General features: G+C 42.6%; 2 protein-coding genes across 5 annotated transcripts; one reads left to right on the top strand and one right to left on the bottom strand.

Moving 5' to 3' along the window:
- The first annotated feature begins 193 nt into the window (after nt 1–193).
- On the top strand, nt 194–14,657 carry mars1 (methionyl-tRNA synthetase 1). Of its 3 annotated transcripts, XM_062405403.1 has the most exons (22): nt 198–413; nt 1,816–1,906; nt 2,267–2,345; nt 2,645–2,776; nt 3,489–3,564; nt 3,843–4,027; nt 4,698–4,807; nt 4,916–5,032; nt 5,257–5,460; nt 6,921–7,122; nt 7,553–7,627; nt 7,720–7,890; nt 8,359–8,454; nt 9,099–9,216; nt 9,432–9,645; nt 10,823–10,954; nt 11,276–11,380; nt 11,658–11,853; nt 12,480–12,551; nt 12,843–12,869; nt 13,145–13,300; nt 13,873–14,657. In XM_062405403.1, the coding sequence occupies exons 1-22, from the start codon at nt 311–313 to the stop codon at nt 14,020–14,022; spliced, it is 2,811 nt and encodes a 936-aa protein (XP_062261387.1). In that variant the 5' UTR covers nt 198–310; the 3' UTR covers nt 14,023–14,657. The 3 variants fall into 3 exon arrangements, with proteins under 3 accessions (XP_062261404.1, XP_062261387.1, XP_062261395.1); XM_062405411.1 differs by lacking the exon at nt 12,843–12,869 and having other exon boundaries at nt 199–413; XM_062405420.1 differs by lacking the exons at nt 12,480–12,551; nt 12,843–12,869; nt 13,145–13,300; nt 13,873–14,657 and adding an exon at nt 12,082–12,262 and having other exon boundaries at nt 194–413.
- ddit3 (DNA-damage-inducible transcript 3) lies at nt 14,578–18,872 on the bottom strand. Of its 2 annotated transcripts, none has more exons than XM_062405430.1 (4): nt 18,712–18,872; nt 17,224–17,285; nt 16,480–16,733; nt 14,578–16,345 (listed from the first exon to the last, which is right to left on the bottom strand). In XM_062405430.1, the coding sequence occupies exons 3-4, from the start codon at nt 16,678–16,680 to the stop codon at nt 15,560–15,562; spliced, it is 987 nt and encodes a 328-aa protein (XP_062261414.1). In that variant the 5' UTR covers nt 16,681–16,733; nt 17,224–17,285; nt 18,712–18,872; the 3' UTR covers nt 14,578–15,559. The 2 variants fall into 2 exon arrangements, with proteins under 2 accessions (XP_062261414.1, XP_062261422.1); XM_062405438.1 differs by having other exon boundaries at nt 16,525–16,733; nt 18,712–18,868.
- Between the last annotated feature and the right edge of the window lie 1,061 nt (nt 18,873–19,933).

Below are 19,933 nucleotides of genomic sequence, written 5' to 3'. Positions count from 1 at the left end.
ATTAGACATCAGCACCTAATCCCGCCCAGCGGCGCTGCGGTGGGATATAAAATGAGGTGCCACCACCGCGCGTTGAATTTCCTCTCCGGGGAAATGCTTCCTGGTAGTTGTAGTCCTTCAACCGGACGGCTTGCGTTTCTGCGAACGACGATGGCACCCGCTGCAAAACTACAAATCCGCCATTTGTAAAAAAGCCGGCGTCGCTTGCATCAGCTCGCGTGGGAAAGTTACCTTCGACAGTCGCTTGCTTGTTCTTTTAAAGTAAAGGATAAATACCGCCAGCGTTAAAGTCAAACAACAACACAGTCTAATGAAGCTGTTTTTAAGCGAAGGCAACCCGCACTGCCTGAAGGTGTTAGCCGCCCTGCAGGTGACCGGGGTCCCGTGTGACGTCCAGTATGTCAGCCACGAGGGTAAGACAGCGGGGTTAGCTTTGTGTTCCTCTGTGAACAGCTGCTGACGTGTAGCTAAAGGCTAAACCCATGTTTATAACGATTTCCACTGTAACTGACAGCTGCTAATGTGTGTTAGCAAGCTAGCTAGGTGTCAACAGCCTGTCAGTGTCACGCTGTCAAGATGAATGGAACGAAACCTGCATCTGCTTTGTGTTGTTGTGTTTTGACAGCGTTCGTATTTACAGCATCACACAGCCTTTGTTTGTGTTCAGCTTCTGCGGTGTATCACTAGTGAAGGTGTCAGCTGTCTTGTTTTCCTTCTACACTAATACCTGTGATTGTTTTGCAAAGGTAGAACAAATCTCCTACGGACAAATCCAGTTCAACAATGATCTGCCACTCGCTTTATATACATCGGAAGCACTGCATTTAAACACTTCCGGTTCGATTACAAATCAATATTGTTAATTTAAAATCTAAAGTTATTGTGTTTAATTGGTCTGTCAATGGTTGTAGGAAAAATTAAACGTTTTATGAACCTGCCGGATTGTTTTGGTTCCACATCTGATCGGACACACCATGTGGACAGTGTCATTTCTGACAGACACCTCAGGTTGCACCTAAGAACAAACCTTGGTAGACAATTAAAGGGCTGAACATGTATATAGAACAAATATAATGCTACATATTTACAGTGCAAGAAGACAGAACGCCTAACGCAATGTTGTCTTTGTGACTGCCCATCGAAACCATGTTGTGGACTGTATCAGCTGAGACTAAAAGTAAAGCCCGGCCGGTATTGATTTAAATTCGATTACTCACCCCTCCATCGAGGGTCATATTCATCCATTATTTTTATTTTATTTTTACACAAAGTCTGATATATTTCACATTTATTAAATCCTTGAGTTACACCAGTGAGTTGAACCGTCAAAGTAAAGACATCTATACCAAATGTAATCAGAATCTCCTCTTAGGCTCATCTGCCATACCTACGGAAAAACTCCGGATTAAAAGATCAAATCCTTGACCTTTAGTCTGACCTTTGTGTTCGTCATTGACCATTCAAATGACTTTGCTGATAAGTATTGCCCCGGAGAATTTGATCGCCGGATTATCCTTGACGCATTTGAGGAGTGTTGTTATTACTTCTCTTAGAAGATGTGTTGTTGAATTTAAATTCAATAGCGGCTCTGAATGTTTTATAATAAGACCGTGTGTACTGCTATAGATGTGGATTATTTTTGTTTCTCTCTCTAAAGACAAAAACATTAGAGAAAGGATTTAGCAGCCGGATAAAGAATAGAGTATAACCAGTCTAACGTGTCAACAAACAAACAGCAGGCAGTGATAATCTTCTCTGCTGTTGTGTATTTTATTCAGAATGATCAAAGCAAACACATTCTTTTTTCTTTTTCAGAGACAGTGGTGCCCTTTCTTAGCCGTCCAGCTCTGCCAGCCCTCCTCCTGCCCAGTGGTTTGCACCTTTTTAGCTCCAATGCCATCTGCCAGTCAGTAAACTCTCACACACAGTCCTTCCATCTTATTACTGAACACCAATTAGTCATGAATGTAGAGCCGGTTAGTCACTGCCCCTGTATAACTTTTCATATGTTTAACACAATATTTCACTTTCAGCAATTTGTACCGAGTGTTATTTGTATGGTTCCCAAATATCTGAAAATGTATTGACATAACTATGATTATTTGATTGTATAAAATTAGGTCAACAACAGTATTGGAATGTAACAATAGCTTATTAATAATGTCTTAAAGCTTCTTGCAGTCGACTCTAGTGGCACACTGAAACTAACCCAGGTAGATGGAGCACTAATATTGCAGATAACTGTATTTGATGTGTGTCACCTCAGATACCTCTATGAAGTAAAAGGACAAGAATCCACTGACCTTTGCAACCAGTGGCTGGAATGGGAGGCCACAGATCTCCAGGTAAACTAAATAAAAATCCGACCTTCCTTTGCTTGAAAGTCCTCCTGCTATTTTTGGTTGATGCTTTGTTCAGTCTTCTTACAGACTCTGCTAACAATGCTTCAGTGTGTTGCCAAATCCAATAAACTGTAATTATTGAAACATTAGCAGAAATATGTTGTAAGAACTCTGCCTGGATGTTCTGTGTAACATTTAAGGATGATTTTTTTGAAACTTCAGTCCCATCTATTTGGTTTACAGCTTGATTCAATGTCTCTTGATCATTTCTAATTAACCTCTGTTGTGTCTTATTCATGCAGCCGGCACTGCTTCAGGCTCTTCACATGGCAGTGCTGCAAGGGAAGGCTTCAGAAGTGTCTCAGGTTCTCCAGGCGCCCCTAAACTACTTGGACCAGGGCTTGACTAAGGGAAACACGCCATATTTAACAGGGGTACGGTATCAACATCTCCTGTTCAGCAGTTTGATTTCTTATTTTCCAGTCTCCATTTAGCTGCCATTTAATTTATTACCACACGTAGAAGCTAAACACAAACATTCTAATTCAAAGCATTTCCCGTCGATATAATATAAACGTCAAAAGTTCACACTCTCTCTTAGGAAGCTCAGCTGGGTTTAACTAAACGCCTTCAGTGCGCCACATCAGGCTCCTCTGGCAACATTTCCTTTTCTCTTCTTCTCCGCAGCTGATGCTGACACAGTAATGCTTTTTTACGTTAGAAATGATTCATCTGGAGAGGGGGTCCCATGTGGTACAGATATGTGTGTCTGTGTGAGGGGGTCAATACTATTGTATTTTCAGCCCTTGGGGCAACAAGTCATCTGCCTCTGTCATATGTTTCATGTGTACAGAAAAATGTTTTAGTAAATCTCTTGGTGATGAGCGTGCCTCAGGGGAACCATGTGTTATGTTAAAGAAAACTTGGAAGAAGGCAGTGAGGCAATTGCAGTAGTTTGTATTTAGACTCGAGCACAAAGCACTTTCAAATGAGAAATGTAGAAAATCACAAGAGGTCGCATGGATCACTCTTCTGCATCGATTGTTCTGTACATTTAACATGCATGCAGATTAATTTCTTGACTGGACACATGGCAAGTTTAGGAACATTGTGTTTTAAATGTTAATTTAACTGTGCTTTGTTTAGGAAGCTGTCTCTGTTGCTGATGTTGTTTTGTGGGCTGCGCTCTACCCTCTTTTATCGGACTCGTCACTCTCACTGGGTAAGTCGTAATAAAATATGAAATTCTTTGTTATTGGTCATAGATAAATGGTTATTCCATTGACTAATTGACTCCCTTTTAGAAATACAATAAACTATTTTAATTGCGTACATTTATTTTCTTCTGTCCTCTTCTTACCCTTTTCATTTATTTAATCTTCAAATGTTGTAGTTTGTCCTTCTCTGTGATCTAAAGATCCTTACTGTAATCCTTTAAAAAAAATCCTCCCCTTCCTTTTCTCTGCCATACCATTTCTCGTTCTCTTTTTCTTCATACAGGTGAACGCAAGTCTTTGAAGGCCTGGTTTGACCGAATGGCTGAGATGCACGGCTGCCAGTCTGCTGCTCAGAAAGTGCTGCAGGGGAAAGGCCTGCAGGGCATGAAGAGCTACATGCAGAGGCAGCCTGCCCGTCAGAGCAACCAGTGCAGAGACGCACAGCCATGCAATAGCAGCCCTGCTGAGGTACCTGCTTGATCATCAGGATAACTGTTTGATCTAAAGCTTTCTCTCAGCACAAAAAGTCTTCATCTGGGCTCATGCCTCAGGAAACCCTGTCAGGGTTCCAAGAAAATGTCCTGTAACTTTTTTTGGTGGGGTTTCTTCAAGGTGTAGCTGCACAAACAAAACATCTTACCAGACGTGTATTGTCACACATCCTTACTGCACTATAGTTATTGAATAAAGATTTAACATAACATAACAATTCACCCTATGGAAGTAAGTAAGGCTCTCTCTAGAGGGATTGTGGCTCTTTAAAAGCTATATTAAAACCTATATTAGGGTTCAGAACTTGCAGTATGTTTAGGTTACATCACTATTTCTTTATCCTCCACTCTGTCTTCTTTGAACATGGGAGGATTTGTACCGGTCTTCATCAAAATGTAGCAGCAGGTGTTATGGCTCCGTGTCAGGTTCTCAGATCCACGGGCGTCAGGAGGGCAAGTGGGAGCTGGGATTGATGGGGCATGTGCAACAAAATTACAAAAATGAATGTACTTTTTTTTTTTTATATACATATATATATATACTTACATTTGGGTATATTAACTGCATGTGGAGATTACCAACCTAACACGTTAACTTCTGTGTTATGTACTTTTAACGTATTCTCTTTCTCTGCATGTGTGTTTAGTGTGAAGAGGGAGAACGTGTTGTTTCTGAAGAGGAGATCGAGGCTGCTGCTCTCACCTGGAGCACTGGTTTGAAAGACAGCCCACACGTTACGGAAAGACAACACCCCATGTAAGTAAAGAACAAGTCTCATTTCCCAACTAAATATTAAGCAGATACCAACACCCTGTTAAGATCCTGGTTCAGGAGCCGATTCAAATAGTTTCTTTGTCCTCTCAGTCTGCCACAGGAGGGCAAACGAAACATCCTGTTGGCCAGTGCCTTGCCTTATGTCAACAATGTCCCCCACCTGGGTAACATCATTGGTTGTGTCCTCAGCGCTGACGTCTTCTCCAGGTAGGATGTTCTGTCTTTTCGTAAACACAAAAACATTCAGGTGTATGGATTGTTGTAATGGATTGCACAGACTTTTAAATTGTACAAGGAAACCGGTCCATCCTTTTTCATCCTTACGCTCCTTCATTTGTTTTTTCCATTTCCTTATTTTTCTTTTCCACACCGGTCCATTTGCGCATTCATCTCTGTGTCTTACCTCTCGTCCCACTGTCCTCTTCCTCAAGGTACGCTCGTCTTCGCGGCTGGAACCCGCTGTACGTGTGTGGCACGGACGAGTACGGCACAGCCACGGAGAACAAGGCCAGAGAGGAGGGCCTGACACCGCAGCAGATCTGCGACAAGTACCATGCTGTTCACGCCGACATTTACAAGTGGTTCCAGATTGACTTTGACTTTTTCGGCAGAACCACCACCGAGAAGCAGACAGAGTAAGTGAGGGCAGGGGAAGGAGGCTGTGTCGGCCTGTTCGGGGTCAACAGCGGGGGGGAAATGGAATCTGCCTATTTGTTATTTGTGAGAAATTAAAGATCATTTTTTAAGAATCTAACAAAGCTAAACACAAAGGTCTCCTGTATTAATAAGGATTTAATTTCATGATCCTGGTCCTAACATGTTTTTTTTGGTATGAAAGCATAAGCATTTTTCCATACAGTTACTATTCAAAATTACATAACATAGGATTACTATAATCTTAGCTGTAGATACCGGTGTGGACGTCTAGCCTTTGCTACCATAAATTCTGCTTCACTTAATCTTAGAGATTATCAAGGATGATTGTGGAATGTAGGTTATTGCTTACTATTCAGAGGTTTACCAAAAAAGGAAAAGAAATCCTATTAAATTGCATTTGTCTTATGCGTCTGCACCGGGGCAGCAGCAGCAGGATGCATGACGTGTTTGGGTCGTCTGTCTTGCTCTTGTATGCTATCTCAGGAACACCTGGAGTTTCTTCAAGGTCACTGTGACCTTAAGATACACTTACACATGATACTCACCACGACTCAATCATTTATATGCTTATTACAACAAAATATGCTTAATACCTTCTATTAATACCTTCTATGGATAAGGTATTAAGTCTAGACAGCAATAAATGTTAACTGCAACGTGACAAATGTTTTGAGGCATAAAACCGCAAGGTGGTAATTCCAGTTATTCTGTTATCAATTATAATGTGTAACACTTGGCACTTATGAATTAGTCAAATATTGGTATAACACATGTGGATCCACCAATGGCTGTGTGCGAAGCCTGCACTTAATTTCATAGTTTTGTAATGTAGCCTATTTGTACAAGAAAGCGCCTTCAAATTCTCATGGGAGAATGGGAAACAAAATACTGTCACTTTTCTTCAGTGAAAATTTTATTTAAAATCCCTGAGTTTGTCTAGTTTTTCTGTGAGTCAAATATAAAAGGCCAAAGCACCATGTTCTTTGAAAATTGAAAACAGCCCAAAGATTAAAGACCTGACTCCATTCAAGTACTTAGGATGTAAGTTTTTACCTTTTAGATTCACCAATCCCCAAGCAAAAGTTACCATAAGCTTTGCTTTTTTTGTACCATTTTAATTCATATTTTTCTTCTTTAATCAATAACAAACTCTTCCATTCGTCTTCTTTTTGTAGAACCTTGCTCTCTTGTCTGTATTACCATATAGACCCAGAAAGTTTACATAATTTTCTTGCTGACGAGAGCAGGAGCAGTGAGTTTGAGTTGGAAGGCGAAACTGGGGTCAGGTTTCAATGACTTATTATTTCCCACATAAGACAAGTGTCACTGTGTTTTTCGGCCCTTTTAACACCAAGCATAAGAGAAAAATTGCATCATAGGCACAGCCCCAGAAGCATTTTTCAACCATCTTGTTTCTCTGTGTTTTTTTTTTATGAAGGATTGCTCAGGATATATTCTGGCGACTCCACAAGAACGGGTTCATGTTGGAAGACACGGTGGAGCAACTGCGTTGTGAGAAGTGTCAGCGTTTTCTGGCCGACCGCTTCGTAGAAGGCATTTGTCCTCACTGCAGCTACCCAGAAGCCCGCGGTGATCAGTGTGACAAGTGCGGGCGGCTCATAAATGCAGTGGAGCTCGGGGTACGTTTTGAGGAATGGATGGAACAAAGTGAATGTAAAGGGCAAAATGAGGATTGTCATTATCAGTCCCTTGCTATTATTGCCACTGATTACTATTAGGAAAATGATTGAGATAGATACTGTAATATAATTACACTGTAAATCTATATATTAAGGGAAATGTTATATCCTATTATTTGGAGAATGGGGTCTAGGATGCTACCTGCACCTTGCATACATGCTATAGATGGAAGTACATAAGTCATTTTGTTCTACAGTTTTTCTCCTCCAGTACAACAGCTTTCAATTTACTGTTTATTGAGCACAATAGCTGCACTGTAACTCCTGAAGTAGTTTGTACTCCCATGAAAGAAATTAGATTTTCCTCTAAATTGTAAATCCATCTGGTGACATTCAGCCTAATCAGTCTTCTGCTTGTCACCCCCTCCAGGAACCCCAATGTAAGGTCTGCAGCCAGACTCCAGTCGTCCGCTCCTCCAAACATCTTTTCCTTGACCTGCCAAAGGTTCGTTTTTCACTCTGCATTGTAATGTTGTTACTTTTCCATTCTCCACTTTAGACATAGTTTGTAAGTTAATTTTTCCTCCTTTCGTGCAGCTGGAGGCTCAGCTGGAGCAGTGGCTGGACAAGTCGATGAGCACCGGAGACTGGACACAGAACGCCAAACAGATCACTCGCTCCTGGCTGAGAGATGGACTCAAACCTCGCTGCATCAGCAGAGACCTGAAGTGGGGAACCCAAGTGCCTCACCCCGACTTTAAAGACAAGGTATGACATGCAGATGAAAAGCAAAACATAATGTTTCACATTACAGATGTTGCTGTAAGATTGTTCTGGTTTTGTTTGGTATCCCTGCAGGCAGTGGAAAAGATGTTCACCCCACTTTAATGAAACATAATAAAGCTGTATAACCTGCTGAGAGGATAATGAATGTACACACTATATATATAAGGTCATGGTTCCTAATTAAATATTGACTGTGCACTGTTTGCTGCAGTGACTGCTGATACTGCTGTGATCTCTAATTGTTCACTGGTTCCTCACTGAGTTTTTCTGGGTGTTGCATGTCTAGATTTGATTGGACACGGATCATTTATTGTAGGTTACACTTCCGACACATTATCTAAGATAGTAATTTAGGTTGTCCTCATTCGTCATAATCTTTTTGTGCTTATACAGTTTCCTTCGTGTCATCCAGAATTATTTATTTGCTTTTTACTTGTTGTGTTTCTGCAGGTCTTCTACGTGTGGTTTGATGCACCAATTGGTTACCTGTCCATTACCGCAAATTACACCAAACAATGGGAGAAGTGGTGGAAGAATCCTAGTCAGGTACCACATCCCAGCCCACACCCACAATACACAGGATTCATGAGCCATCAGGAAGCTCCTGAAAATCCTTTCCTTTTGTTATTGAATACAATGTAATATTCAGTTCCACACACAGTAGAATGGGTTAATAACGATATAGTGTGTGTCGGTGTAACAGTTCTTCTAGATTCCTCCCCTCTGAGATAACACTCAGCAGACTACTGTCGCTTTCCCTGGTTTAACTTGTTCATGATGCTGTTTTCAGCGTCACTTAGAAAAGCTGATCTAATTGACATTTTGTTTGTGCATGTGAATTTCATTTTTAAAGATTTCACACCACTCCCCACACGCACAGTAATACGTGACAAGCTGGAATAGTGATAGTGAGCTACTTATCACTTTGCTTGGCTTCATTTAACTGCAGCTTGATTAAAAAAGACTTAGAATCTAACAAGCTCTAACATATCTTCTACACTCTCACTGACTCATCTCATGTCTCTCCATCTAAAAGCCCAGGATTGAGCTTGTGTGTGTGTGTGGTGGCCTGTGCTTGAGAGAGAGATGGGGGTTGGGGAGAGCTGATAAGTCCTCTTTGAACTAGATGATCTCATGATGATCTAATATGATGTCATCCTCACAGTGCAATGTCCTATCTCTGCCAACAGGTGGAGCTGTATAACTTCATGGCCAAAGACAACGTGCCGTTCCACAGTGTAGTATTCCCCTGCTCCCTACTGGGAGCTCAAGACAACTACACTCTGGTCAACCACCTCGTTGCCACTGGTAATCACGTAATATCACTGACTGATCAGCAGTTTATTAATACCTCTGATTTCATATTTGGATTCACAACTCATTTTAAAATGTTTAAAAAAAATATACAATAGCACATTCAATCCTGTTTTACGCTTATGCAACACAGCCATTATGAATAATCACTTTATAACTGTAGATTAGAGTTCAGCTCTGACAGTGACTTATGCTCTTATTCCCCACAGAGTATCTGAATTACGAGGACACTAAGTTCTCCAAGAGTCGTGGCACCGGCGTGTTTGGAGACATGGCTAAAGACACGGGCATCCCATCCGACGTGTGGCGGTTCTATCTGCTGTTTGTGCGTCCAGAGGGACAGGACTCCGCCTTCTCCTGGGCCGACATGGCTCTGAAGAACAACTCCGAGCTGCTCAACAACTTGGGCAACTTCATCAACAGGTTGGTAACAGATAAATGTCAATTCCATCGCAGTCACCAGTAAACAATTCAAATAAAATGTTGCTCGCATTTTGTACAGTAATGCAGCAAAACTTTGATCCAGTCCAATCAGTAAGTTCTCAGATTGTTGTACTAACTGAGAAAATTAAGTTGGAGCCGTAACTATTACAAGAGGTTCACCCTAGTTTTCTACATTTGTTTGGGATGGCGTAATTTAGCCCCAATTCCATTGCCTCAAATGATTTTTAAAAGATCAGGGTTAAATCCCACATCAAAGATGTTTCTCAGCATCTTTTTTTCAAAGTACCTTGATCTTCAGAATTGGTCTCGGGCAGCAACGTTGATGCTTAATTGGTTCAAAAATATCTTGTAGATTGCATCCACCCTAAGGTGTTGGAGGTAGAAAGTATTCTGCTTCAGAAAAGAAAATCTGTCCTCGCCTGGATCCAGTCGCTAAATCACCGAACTACCTTGTTAGTGACAGTTGTCCATTTTTCAAATTCATAAACGATCCTGGGATTTGTAGTTTCCAGCTAATTGTTGTCAATTCTTAACCTTTTACTCACATTTCACCAATAACAAGCTTGACTAACTTTGACAAAAATTGGTGAAACCTTACTTGATTGATTAGGATAATTCAGTCATTGTATAGAATATTTAAAGGATTACGTTCTTTATTTTCCCGAGGATGAAAAGACAATGCATAAAAAGACAAAAAAAGATCAAACAAGGTTTACGCTCACATCCAAATCGCAGTTTGACAATTTAACAGGCACGTCAAAGCATGTTGGTCTGACGAACCTTCCGTAGAGAAAAACTGCTAGTTGCATCAGACATGACAAAAAGTTTCACGCTACAAATGTGGTTCTGATGTACACACACTCAACTCATTTCAAAGATGGCTCCAGACGCGGCTACAACGTATGCATGATGAAGGAGCTCAACGCAGTACACTGTTGTGGTAGTTTTCATGCAGAGCACTGAATTACATTTGGCATCAAAATGTAGTATTTCTAATCAATTAGGAAGTCAAGTAGCATGCCCTTCTCTCATCTCCCTCCTACTCTGTTTCTCCTGCTGCCTAGTCTCACAGCTCACACGTTTCTCCCAGAAATCCCCCCCCTTTTTTAATCTGTCTCAATCAAACCCCTTCAATCGCTCTCCCTCTCTCCTCCAGAGCCGGCATGTTCGTCACTAAGTTCTTTGAGGGCTGTGTGCCTGCGATGGAGCTGCAGCAGGAAGATAAGAAGCTGCTGGCCCTGGTGAACTGGGAGCTGCAGCAGTACATCCAGCTCATGGACAAAGTCAAGTAAGAGCGGTTGAGTCCCACGCCTGTCAGAAGCAATGACAATGTATTGATTCAGTTTGATATACTAAGAAGTGGAATTCTGCTTGTTTTTAATTTGTTATATTCTGGGTTTTAAAACCATTCAAATGATCAAAGATATATATTACAGCCTAAGTTTTTAAATCTCTAAAATGTATCTCGACACTAAAGGTAAAACAGTAGATAAACCCATATTTGGACTTGTAGTCAGTTACAGGCAGACTCTGTCGGATGTCTTGTGCTTGCAAAACTCCCATAAATCGATGGTGCACGTTGTCATGCTTTGATCAAATGTTCCCCCAGAATCCGTGATGGTCTCAAACACATCATGAACATCTCTCGCCATGGCAACCAGTACATTCAGCTCAACGAACCCTGGAAGAAGATCAAAGGAGGAGACACAGAAAGGTGAGATGGGCCTGAGATGCGAACTCGGCCTCATGTCGATGGATTTCAGTTTGGATATGTGTGTAAATAGATTTTATCGATGAAGCACTTTAAAAAAAAAGTACATGAAAAGTACTCTCATGTAAAATGACAACTTAAATGCAAAGGCTGAATTCATGACTTCAAGTTCGAGTGAAGATAATTATTTGTGTGTGCAACAGATGAGAAAACCAGTAATGATAGCATACGTATGATGGTGCAACTGACCGGCTGACGTTTCTCTGATTATCCTCTCCAGGCAGCGGGCAGGCACGGTCACTGGCGTCTCGGTGAATATCGCCTGCTTGCTGTCAGTGATGCTGCTACCTTACATGCCAACAGTGAGCCAAACCATCAGGGATCAGCTCAACGCCCCTCAGTTTGGCCTCCACACCATGTTCCAAGGCACTGGCAGCTTTGTCTGTTCCCTGAGAGCGGGCCACCGCATCGGCACCGTGAGTACGACCCGAGAAACCGAACAGACGCAGTCCATACATGTCCAAATGTCTAGTGTGTGGACGCTGGGTGATACAATGAGGATGCAACAATCTGTCAATATTTCAGTCCTCTGCAGGACATTGTAGTCGTGTGAACACACACACACACACAGACACACACGCTGAAGAATTAATAGCCTAGACTCTGTGACTGGCCCCAGCCTTCGAACACCAGGTTTCTCTCAGGCCACTTGTCCCTTCAGGCCTAATTGTGGTGGCCGGCGTCTGCAGGTGGCTGCCGACGCTGCATTCAGTCTCCAAGGTGATCATGAGTCGTGACCGCGACAGGACTACACAATGCACACAACCTCCCTGACGAGCCACACCCTGGATCATCAGTGTAAACCTGCGTTAGAAAGTGGCAATCTTGATCAAAAACGACACTTTTCACACAGTCGTCTTCTTACTTGCATAAGCCTATTTGTTCAAAGATGAGCACAGAGCCTCCAATACAGAGTAGACCCGGTTGAGTCTTCCAGTTACGCTGGCCCTGGGCTGGGTCCACAATTGCAATTTTTTTATTTTTTTTTGTGCAAATACATTTTTATTTTATTTTAACTTTTTATTCCCCGTTTTATTCCCAGGTCAGTCCGTTGTTCCAGAAACTGGAGGCGGACCAGATTGAGGCTTTGAAGAAGAAATTTTGTGGACAGCAGGTATTTGATGTTTATGACGCCTAATGGTCTGTGTATGAGTTCAGTCAGGTCCTGTGGTAATATGGGTTGACTATTTATGAATAATGAAATAAGAAAGAATTGGTAAATCACAGCTGTGCTCGAGCCGCCGTCTGACTTATGAGGAACAAGAATTTGTACTTGATTTGCGTGTCTGTATTTTGAAGCACAATACAAAAAAACACAAAAAATTTGCAAATTGTGTAACGAGCATCCGTCATATAGATTAAGAATAATCCCTCTCTAAACCCTCTGCTCAATTGCTGCCTGCAGCCTGAAGATGAACCACCTCAAAAAAAGGTATTGAGCGGTATTTGTTTGTGAGCACACTGGTGCTGTTGTGTAACCCGCACGCCGCCACTAACACCAGCAGCTCATCTAATGTCCTCGTATTTTTTACACGTGTGTCCTGTGTGACTTATCGTCCATTCACACATCATGACTCATAAAACCCTGTCGACATGTTGAGTGATGAGTGTTATTGTCTGGAATGAGGTAAGTCATCTGTAGAAATAATAACCATCAAATCGCCTCCGATTCAAGCATCCTCTCGTGTGTGCTGCCTTCTCCCTCAGACGACAGCTCAGAGCGCTGCCAGCTCGCAGCCGGCCGCCGTGCCAGCTCCAGCTCCTGCTCCAGCTCCTGCTGCTGCTGAGGCGACAGCCGCGACGACGGTGAGCCGAGCGGACCCAGAGAAAGCCAAGCTGCTCACTCAGGCTGTGGCTGAGCAGGTGAGATCGCTGGCTGGTGCCAACACATCAATTATCACTTCAGTCATTTTAGAGTCAGGATCTGTTATTAGCGAAAGATCATGATTTCATTTAAACGATTTTAAATTCCGTGAATTGTTTTTTAAATCCTTATTCGTATTACTGGCTGACAAAGCCGACACGGCCGCCCGTGATAAACGGGAAAGTTCCTCAAAAAAATGAATCCTGCACGCAACAAACTATCGGCCACATAAATAAACGGCTAATTTCCTGAGTTACATTTTATAATTTAGAAATAGGTTCTAATTGGAAATCTATCCTGTAATCCAAGGAATTAGTCATTAATCAAAATTGTTTTATTTACAAATTAGTAATCTTTCAATTTTACAACTTTCTGCAGCGCGTCCAATGTTAAAAACCTTAAAAAAGAAGCGACTAATTCCAAACGGACAAGCGGCTGCATTTGTTCATTCTTGACTTTCTGACAAGGACGCTACCAATCTCTGTTTGTTTCCTTCAAAGCTGAGGTATTTAAATCAAATCATATTGTGGTGTGAGACACTTATTTAACCCGGTCATTGTATCCATCACAGGGAGAAAAGGTGCGAGCGCTCAAAGCCCAGAAGGCGGAGAAGGCTGCGATCACAGCAGAAGTGGGAAAACTGCTGGACCTTAAGAAACAGCTGGCTGTGGCTGAGGGGAAGAACCCTGAGCCTGCACCTCAGAAGAGCAAGAAGAAGTGAGACAGACACAAAGGGAAACAAAATGAAAGAGGTTCGGCAGAGGAAGGGAAGAGTAGAATGGTTTGAGGTATGATGGTGGAGAACGGGAACAAGATGTACAGCAAGAGAATGATGAGGGTATTAGCTTACGGCAAAGCCGTGACAGGATCTGAGACAATGTGGTATTGGCACTAAGGACTAATGCAATGCTGGATAGGCCGACGGGGAAATGAAAACACACAAAGAGGGAGTCAAATGAATACAGCTACAGAATGGAGGGATTTTTCTAAATCCCTCCACCAAAAGAAACTGATTTTATACTCTCCCTGTGATAAAGTCAGCATACGATATTAGCATTGAAAGGTGTGTTGCGCATTTAAAGATGTTTTTTATATCCTCTTGAATTTTTTGCTTTGTTATTTACCACAAATACCCTTTTAGATCCAGAAAATAAAAGAGATGAATCTGAAAATATCTGTACTTCTTCAATTTCTCAATTACGGCTAGTTTGCATCATTTCCCCCAAAGACACAGTTTAATCACAAGACAAATAATTTTACATGATACAAAAATGTCATTGTTTTTTTATTGTAAAATTGGGATACAATGATGGATAAAATAAAAAGGTACAGTATTCAATGCCATCGGTGATAAAAGCATGCATATTATTTTACTACTAACAGGTAATGTGAGTACAACGAGAAAATAACCGTGGACATGTTGGCATATTACAGTACAAGCCATTACAGTACAATTGTGTATATATATTACAGCATTGTATAAAAATAGTAACTCAAGGTAGAAGGATTTAATGATTCTCCCACAAAATTCCCATATTGCTAGAAAAAGGTCGGTTTAGAAAGTATCGCTGGGTCCTACTTGCTTTATCTAAATACACAGTTCCACGTACAAACAAGCCATGGGTTATAAAAGTAAGAAAGGGTGTAAATTCTCTTTTCACAAAAATATTTCTCTCACACTGCTCTGGGCACTTTCAAACTTTTCCTGAGCTCCGAAAACTCTCCACAAATTGGGGCAAATAATCTCTACCAGGCAGATTGCAGCCCTTAAAGTAGGAATTACCATTTATTGCAAAATGGTGGGAACAGATGACAATGAAATGCGCTCTCTGAATTTAAGTTCCTTTTCTGTCCAACGTACAAATCATCAAAAGCTCCCGACCGTTATTTCTACCACCCTGAGTGATGAAATCCTTCAACACGACAAACATTCGTCCGAACCACTGTGTGAATTGAGCTGTCTGTTCTTCCTCTTCCATTAAACGTGCTGTGTCTCTATTTGCCGCAATGCTGCTGCAGCGGTTTCTCTCTGTGCCTTCTCTTGTCTTGACTTTCATCACTTTCCTCCTTCTTGACATCTCTACCCCTCCGTATTTCAAAAACACCCTCTCTTATAAATGATATCTTTGGTTTCCATCCTATTCCTGTCTAAAAGAGGCATTTCATGACCACCGCTTTACACCTTTTCCCACCACTGATTCTAAATCTGTAGGCCCTGTCATCTTTCATTCCTGTCTTCCATCCTGTCTACCTCATCCTCATTTCCTGGTGTTGACCAGTCTCTCTATCAGGGCTCTACGTGTCCTCTGTACCTCCTCGCCCAGCCTGTCAATCTCCGCTTTCAAGCGCTCGTTCTGCTCCGTGAGCTCCGTCACCTTCCTCTCGTTCTCGTGCTCTCTTTCTTTGCGACTCTTTTTGGCAGACGTGTAAGATGAGGATGTGCGCTGTGTGGAGGAGGCGAAAGAGGACAAGGCACCGTTGGCCCTCTCGCTGGTGGTCCTCTTGCGTTTTCCCAGGCGGGAGGACGGGTAGACGGAAGGAGAAGATTCGGGTGAGGAGGGAGAGGAGCCGTTTTGAGATGGCGACTGTGAGGCAGAGGAGGAGCAGGACGGGGAATCGGGGACACAGGGCAGTTCCTCCTCACTGGCTGAGGGAGATGCAGGCTGGACATTATTAGCCTGGTGGTGTTGATGGTGGTGGTAATAATAGCCACTGCTGATCACCACTCCGCTCGTATCCACCATTCCCACTCCTCCTTCACTCAGCAACTCAAAGAACTCTGGAGGCAGCAGGTCACCGCCGCCTCCTCCTCCTCCTGCCGAGCTATCTCCACTCCTCCCGCTCTCGGCCTCGCCCCGCCGCTCCTCTGCAACAGCTGGACTCATGCAGGAGGAGGAAGAGGAGGATGATGAGGTGTTATGCAGAGGCTGGGTGCTGTGGATCTCCTCTGTTGCCCTCTGGACACCTTCGCCCCACGTCTGGCTTCCGTCCGTCAGCCATGTCAGAGAACAACTCTCCAGAACATCCAGGAACTCCGGCTCTTTCTGGAAACACAAAGCGGAAAAGTCATCACCCGATAAAACTTGTCCAATATTGAATTTCAAATCACCTTGTAGGTGAAAATAATTTTTTTGCAAAACGTTTAAAAACTAAAACCCTAATGAAAATACACACTCACACTCATTGAGGGCGTGAAAGCCATTTTCCTCTTCAAGCTACTGACCTCGGTGCATGTGGGGGCACGTGCCAGTTTTGCCCCTCCCGTGTCGGAGCCCAGAATATCCTGCAGGTCCTCATACCACGCCTCCAACTCTGCACCACACAGCGGCCCCACGCCAGGGGGGTACGGCGGGGGCAGGTGAAGCCATTCGGCAGTCATCTCGCCAATCAGTCGCAACGCACAGATACTCGGCCACACGGTTCACACTGGACCTGGAGGGGCGGGGCGGAGGGGGGGGCGGCCGGCACACACAGGATGGTTGGGAAAAACAAAGATGAAGGGAAGAGGGCAGAGCAAACTCCTGTTAGTCGAGTGACACCTCATAACTCCGCCTCCATTCAGTTTAAGTAGTCAGTGCTCGGCGAAAAGTTGAGTTGTGGTTCGTAGGCACGAGTGATGAAGGACGTGTGCGTATCGTTACTGAGATTGATGCAAGAAGCAGTTATCTTTATAATTATTTACTCCATGATAAAACAGAGCTGGACATAGTTTAATCCACTTGACTGATGGAATTACAGTGACACTGAGTGAGTCAATGACTGTACTGCATGTAAACTGTTGACAGGAATTCGAAATTTTCTAAATGTGTATGAAAAAACTCGACTTCCAGGCTGGTTAATGTTGAAATGAATGAACCGATTAAATGTCATGAATAACAAACATGCAGCATTCACAATGTAAAATAATAGAAGACAGGTTTACCTTTGGAAAGTCTCTGTTTATCAAGTATGCCAATATGTTGGAGATAGCTTGTCCCAACTATTCTGAAAGGGGGGGAAAAAAGGGATTTGATAAATTAGCCATAATAATTTAAAAAATAATCTGAAACCTGAATTTTGCTAAACCTGAATTTTGCTAAAAATGATGATTTGCACAAAAACAGAGCAGGCTCGATTTTAAAACAAAGAGGCAACTCAAATTAAACAAATAGCTGCTTCGGGGAGCAACAGAAAATGAAATAATTAAAGACCAATAAAATGTCAATGATTGCTAAAGCGATCCATGCTGGAGATGCTGTCACTCCATCCTTGTAAACAAAGACCGAAATGATCTCCACTGCGCCCCCTGCTTTCCTCGGTCCTCAACACACGTTGGGATCGATAAACAAGTGGTTAAAAAAAAAAAATAAGGGATGAATAAATCCTGACAATGATGAATGAAATGAGGTCTGACAGTCCAACCTGCTCGTTCTGTTCATGGTTTGAATCCATTTCACACACATTACATTCACGAAGAACAATTATATTTTATTATATCCTTATTATTCTGGACAAAGCTTGAGGCGAACATTGTAAATCAAAGTCAGAGTTTCTGCCTCACATGTGTGATGATGGCAGAAAGTCAAACTACATTTTTACACGGATGTATTTAACTGTGTTATAAAGAAGTAAAAAAAAAATCAAATTCTCTTAAACTTGCTGTTAAATGTTAAAATCCCACAAACTAAACGAGCAGACAGAAGCTTAAATTAAAATGCGCAAATTGAAACGTACACATTTTGTATTTCCTCTGGTTATTGTGTGACATTTAGAAGATTTATTTTATAATTTAAAAACGAGGCAACATGTCCAGTCAAAGCCAAGACAGTTACGTCATGGAAATGTGAGTCCAGCTGGAGGAAGACTGGGCGAAACCAAAGGAAACGACACAGTCAAAATAACAACGGCTTTAATAGAGAAGGGAAAACTAAATCATTGTATTTTAGAAATCAACCAATTTAGCGTTGGACGTTTATTCTGAACTGGAGTGAACGGAGGAATTTAAAAAGCCGTCCGGCTTCAGCCCCGACAACAACTGTCAGTGTCATTCACTCGAGAGGAGTCACATCCCTGATGACATTTTAATTCAATGACACCTGGAGATTTAACAATTCAGCGCGAAGCTTTAAAAAACTAAAATATTAACTTGCGGAGTTTAACAAAATAAAATAACTTGGAAGCTCGAGTCCGTACGAGATGAACAACTTCGCAGACAACACGCAACAGAAAAACAACTCTGGTGAGAATATATTTGATTTTTAAAAACAAGCGTGTATCGAAAAAAAATGTCAATGAGATATTTGACTGAATTAAAAACACGCTCGTCCCTTTTCTCTCCGGTTTGTTTGTTCACTTCCCAGATCCGAGCTCGTAGATCCGAGGACCGGGCGGAACCCGCCCCGCAACAAAGTCCACAAACACAGCCACTCACCCTTTTCCGTTTATTCGCTCGCCGTCTCGACTGTCTCGAACTCGAATGTGGGTAGTTTAGTAAAAAATGTCGATAGCTCATGTTAACCATTGTTCAGTCTGTACGGCTGAATGTGATTCTTCGGAAACTCCCGGCGGTGTTTATAAGGAGGGAGCGGCCAACCGAACTATGCCAGGGAAAGGGGGGAGGGGGGCGGAGTCGACACAACCGAACACGCTGCGGGGCGACAAACGACGTCGCGGGCGTCCAATCGGCAGCGCGGAGCTGACTTGTTCTCCTTGGCGACATCCAATAGGCTGCGCGGAACCGGGGGGAGGAGGCGGGTGCAGGCGGCGCGGCGTCGGCCCGCTGCTCGTCTCCTCTCTCGTATAGTTTGTGCGAGCAGCAGCTGTGATGCAGGCATGAGGCGGCCAGGACGAATTTGGGGCGTATGGGAGTCACATGAAAGGAATGATGCAACGCTTGGCAACCGATTTCTAGCCGGGGATAACTCCAGCGGAATCAGAGCATGTTTTATTAAACAGCGTTGGCTCCGGCGAAAATCTAAAAATATACATATATGCACGGACGCATCGCTCATGTCGAAGAATTGTTTGTTTCCGGAGCACAAAGGCTAAAGCGATTTACTCGCCAAAATAAAATGTGTACATATATATTTATATACGTAATTAATTGTTCATTGATTTGTGAATATGATTTTTTATTTTATTTTATTAAATGTGTTGTTTTCTCCTGAGTCTGAAGGCAGCACCTGACTTCACACACCTCCTGTATCCCACATGACCACCAGGGGGGGGACATCATTAACAACAATCATGATGATATCTACAATAAGAGTAACATTCAATATAATAATTATAACAAAGGCCGTATCAAATTGCGACTGATCCACCACCATTTTGTGTTACTGTAGGTCAGATAATCTTGAATGTATTTCCGGTGTTATTTTGTAAAAAATGCCACACACTTACGGCACGCGCATCACAGCGGTGTCGCATTCTCTCAGAGCGCGCGCTCTGTGGCAGCTCCGCGAGACCGGCCCGCGCGTGCGTGTGCGTCTCGGATGGGTGGGATCCAACAACACACTGCTCCCCCTCCCCTCCCCACCTTTACTCTCATCCCTTTCTTCCTCGTGTCCGGTTTTATTGTGAATGATGAAATTCAGCACATTTCTTCATTAGTTCGCCATAAAAACTCGCAGGTGATTTTTTATTGTTTTCAT

This window comes from Platichthys flesus, chromosome 2 (genome assembly GCF_949316205.1).
Source record: "Platichthys flesus chromosome 2, fPlaFle2.1, whole genome shotgun sequence".
NCBI lineage: Eukaryota > Metazoa > Chordata > Actinopteri > Pleuronectiformes > Pleuronectidae > Platichthys > Platichthys flesus.
Note: the sequence above shows the minus strand (reverse complement) of the source record. Positions and strands in the feature narration are given on the sequence as shown.

Coding starts and splice junctions, on each gene's coding strand:
- ddit3 (XM_062405430.1), bottom strand. CDS start 16,680: ATGACTGCCGAATGGCTTCACCTGCCCCCGCCGTACCCCCCTGGCGTG. Junction 16,346..16,479: donor CTTTCACGCCCTCAATGAGT/GTGAGTGTGTAT, acceptor TTGTGTTTCCAG/AAAGAGCCGGAGTTCCTGGA.
- mars1 (XM_062405403.1), top strand. CDS start 311: ATGAAGCTGTTTTTAAGCGAAGGCAACCCGCACTGCCTGAAGGTGTTA. Junction 5,461..6,920: donor ACCACCGAGAAGCAGACAGA/GTAAGTGAGGGC, acceptor TTTTTTATGAAG/GATTGCTCAGGATATATTCT. Junction 12,870..13,144: donor ATGAACCACCTCAAAAAAAG/GTATTGAGCGGT, acceptor CTTCTCCCTCAG/ACGACAGCTCAGAGCGCTGC.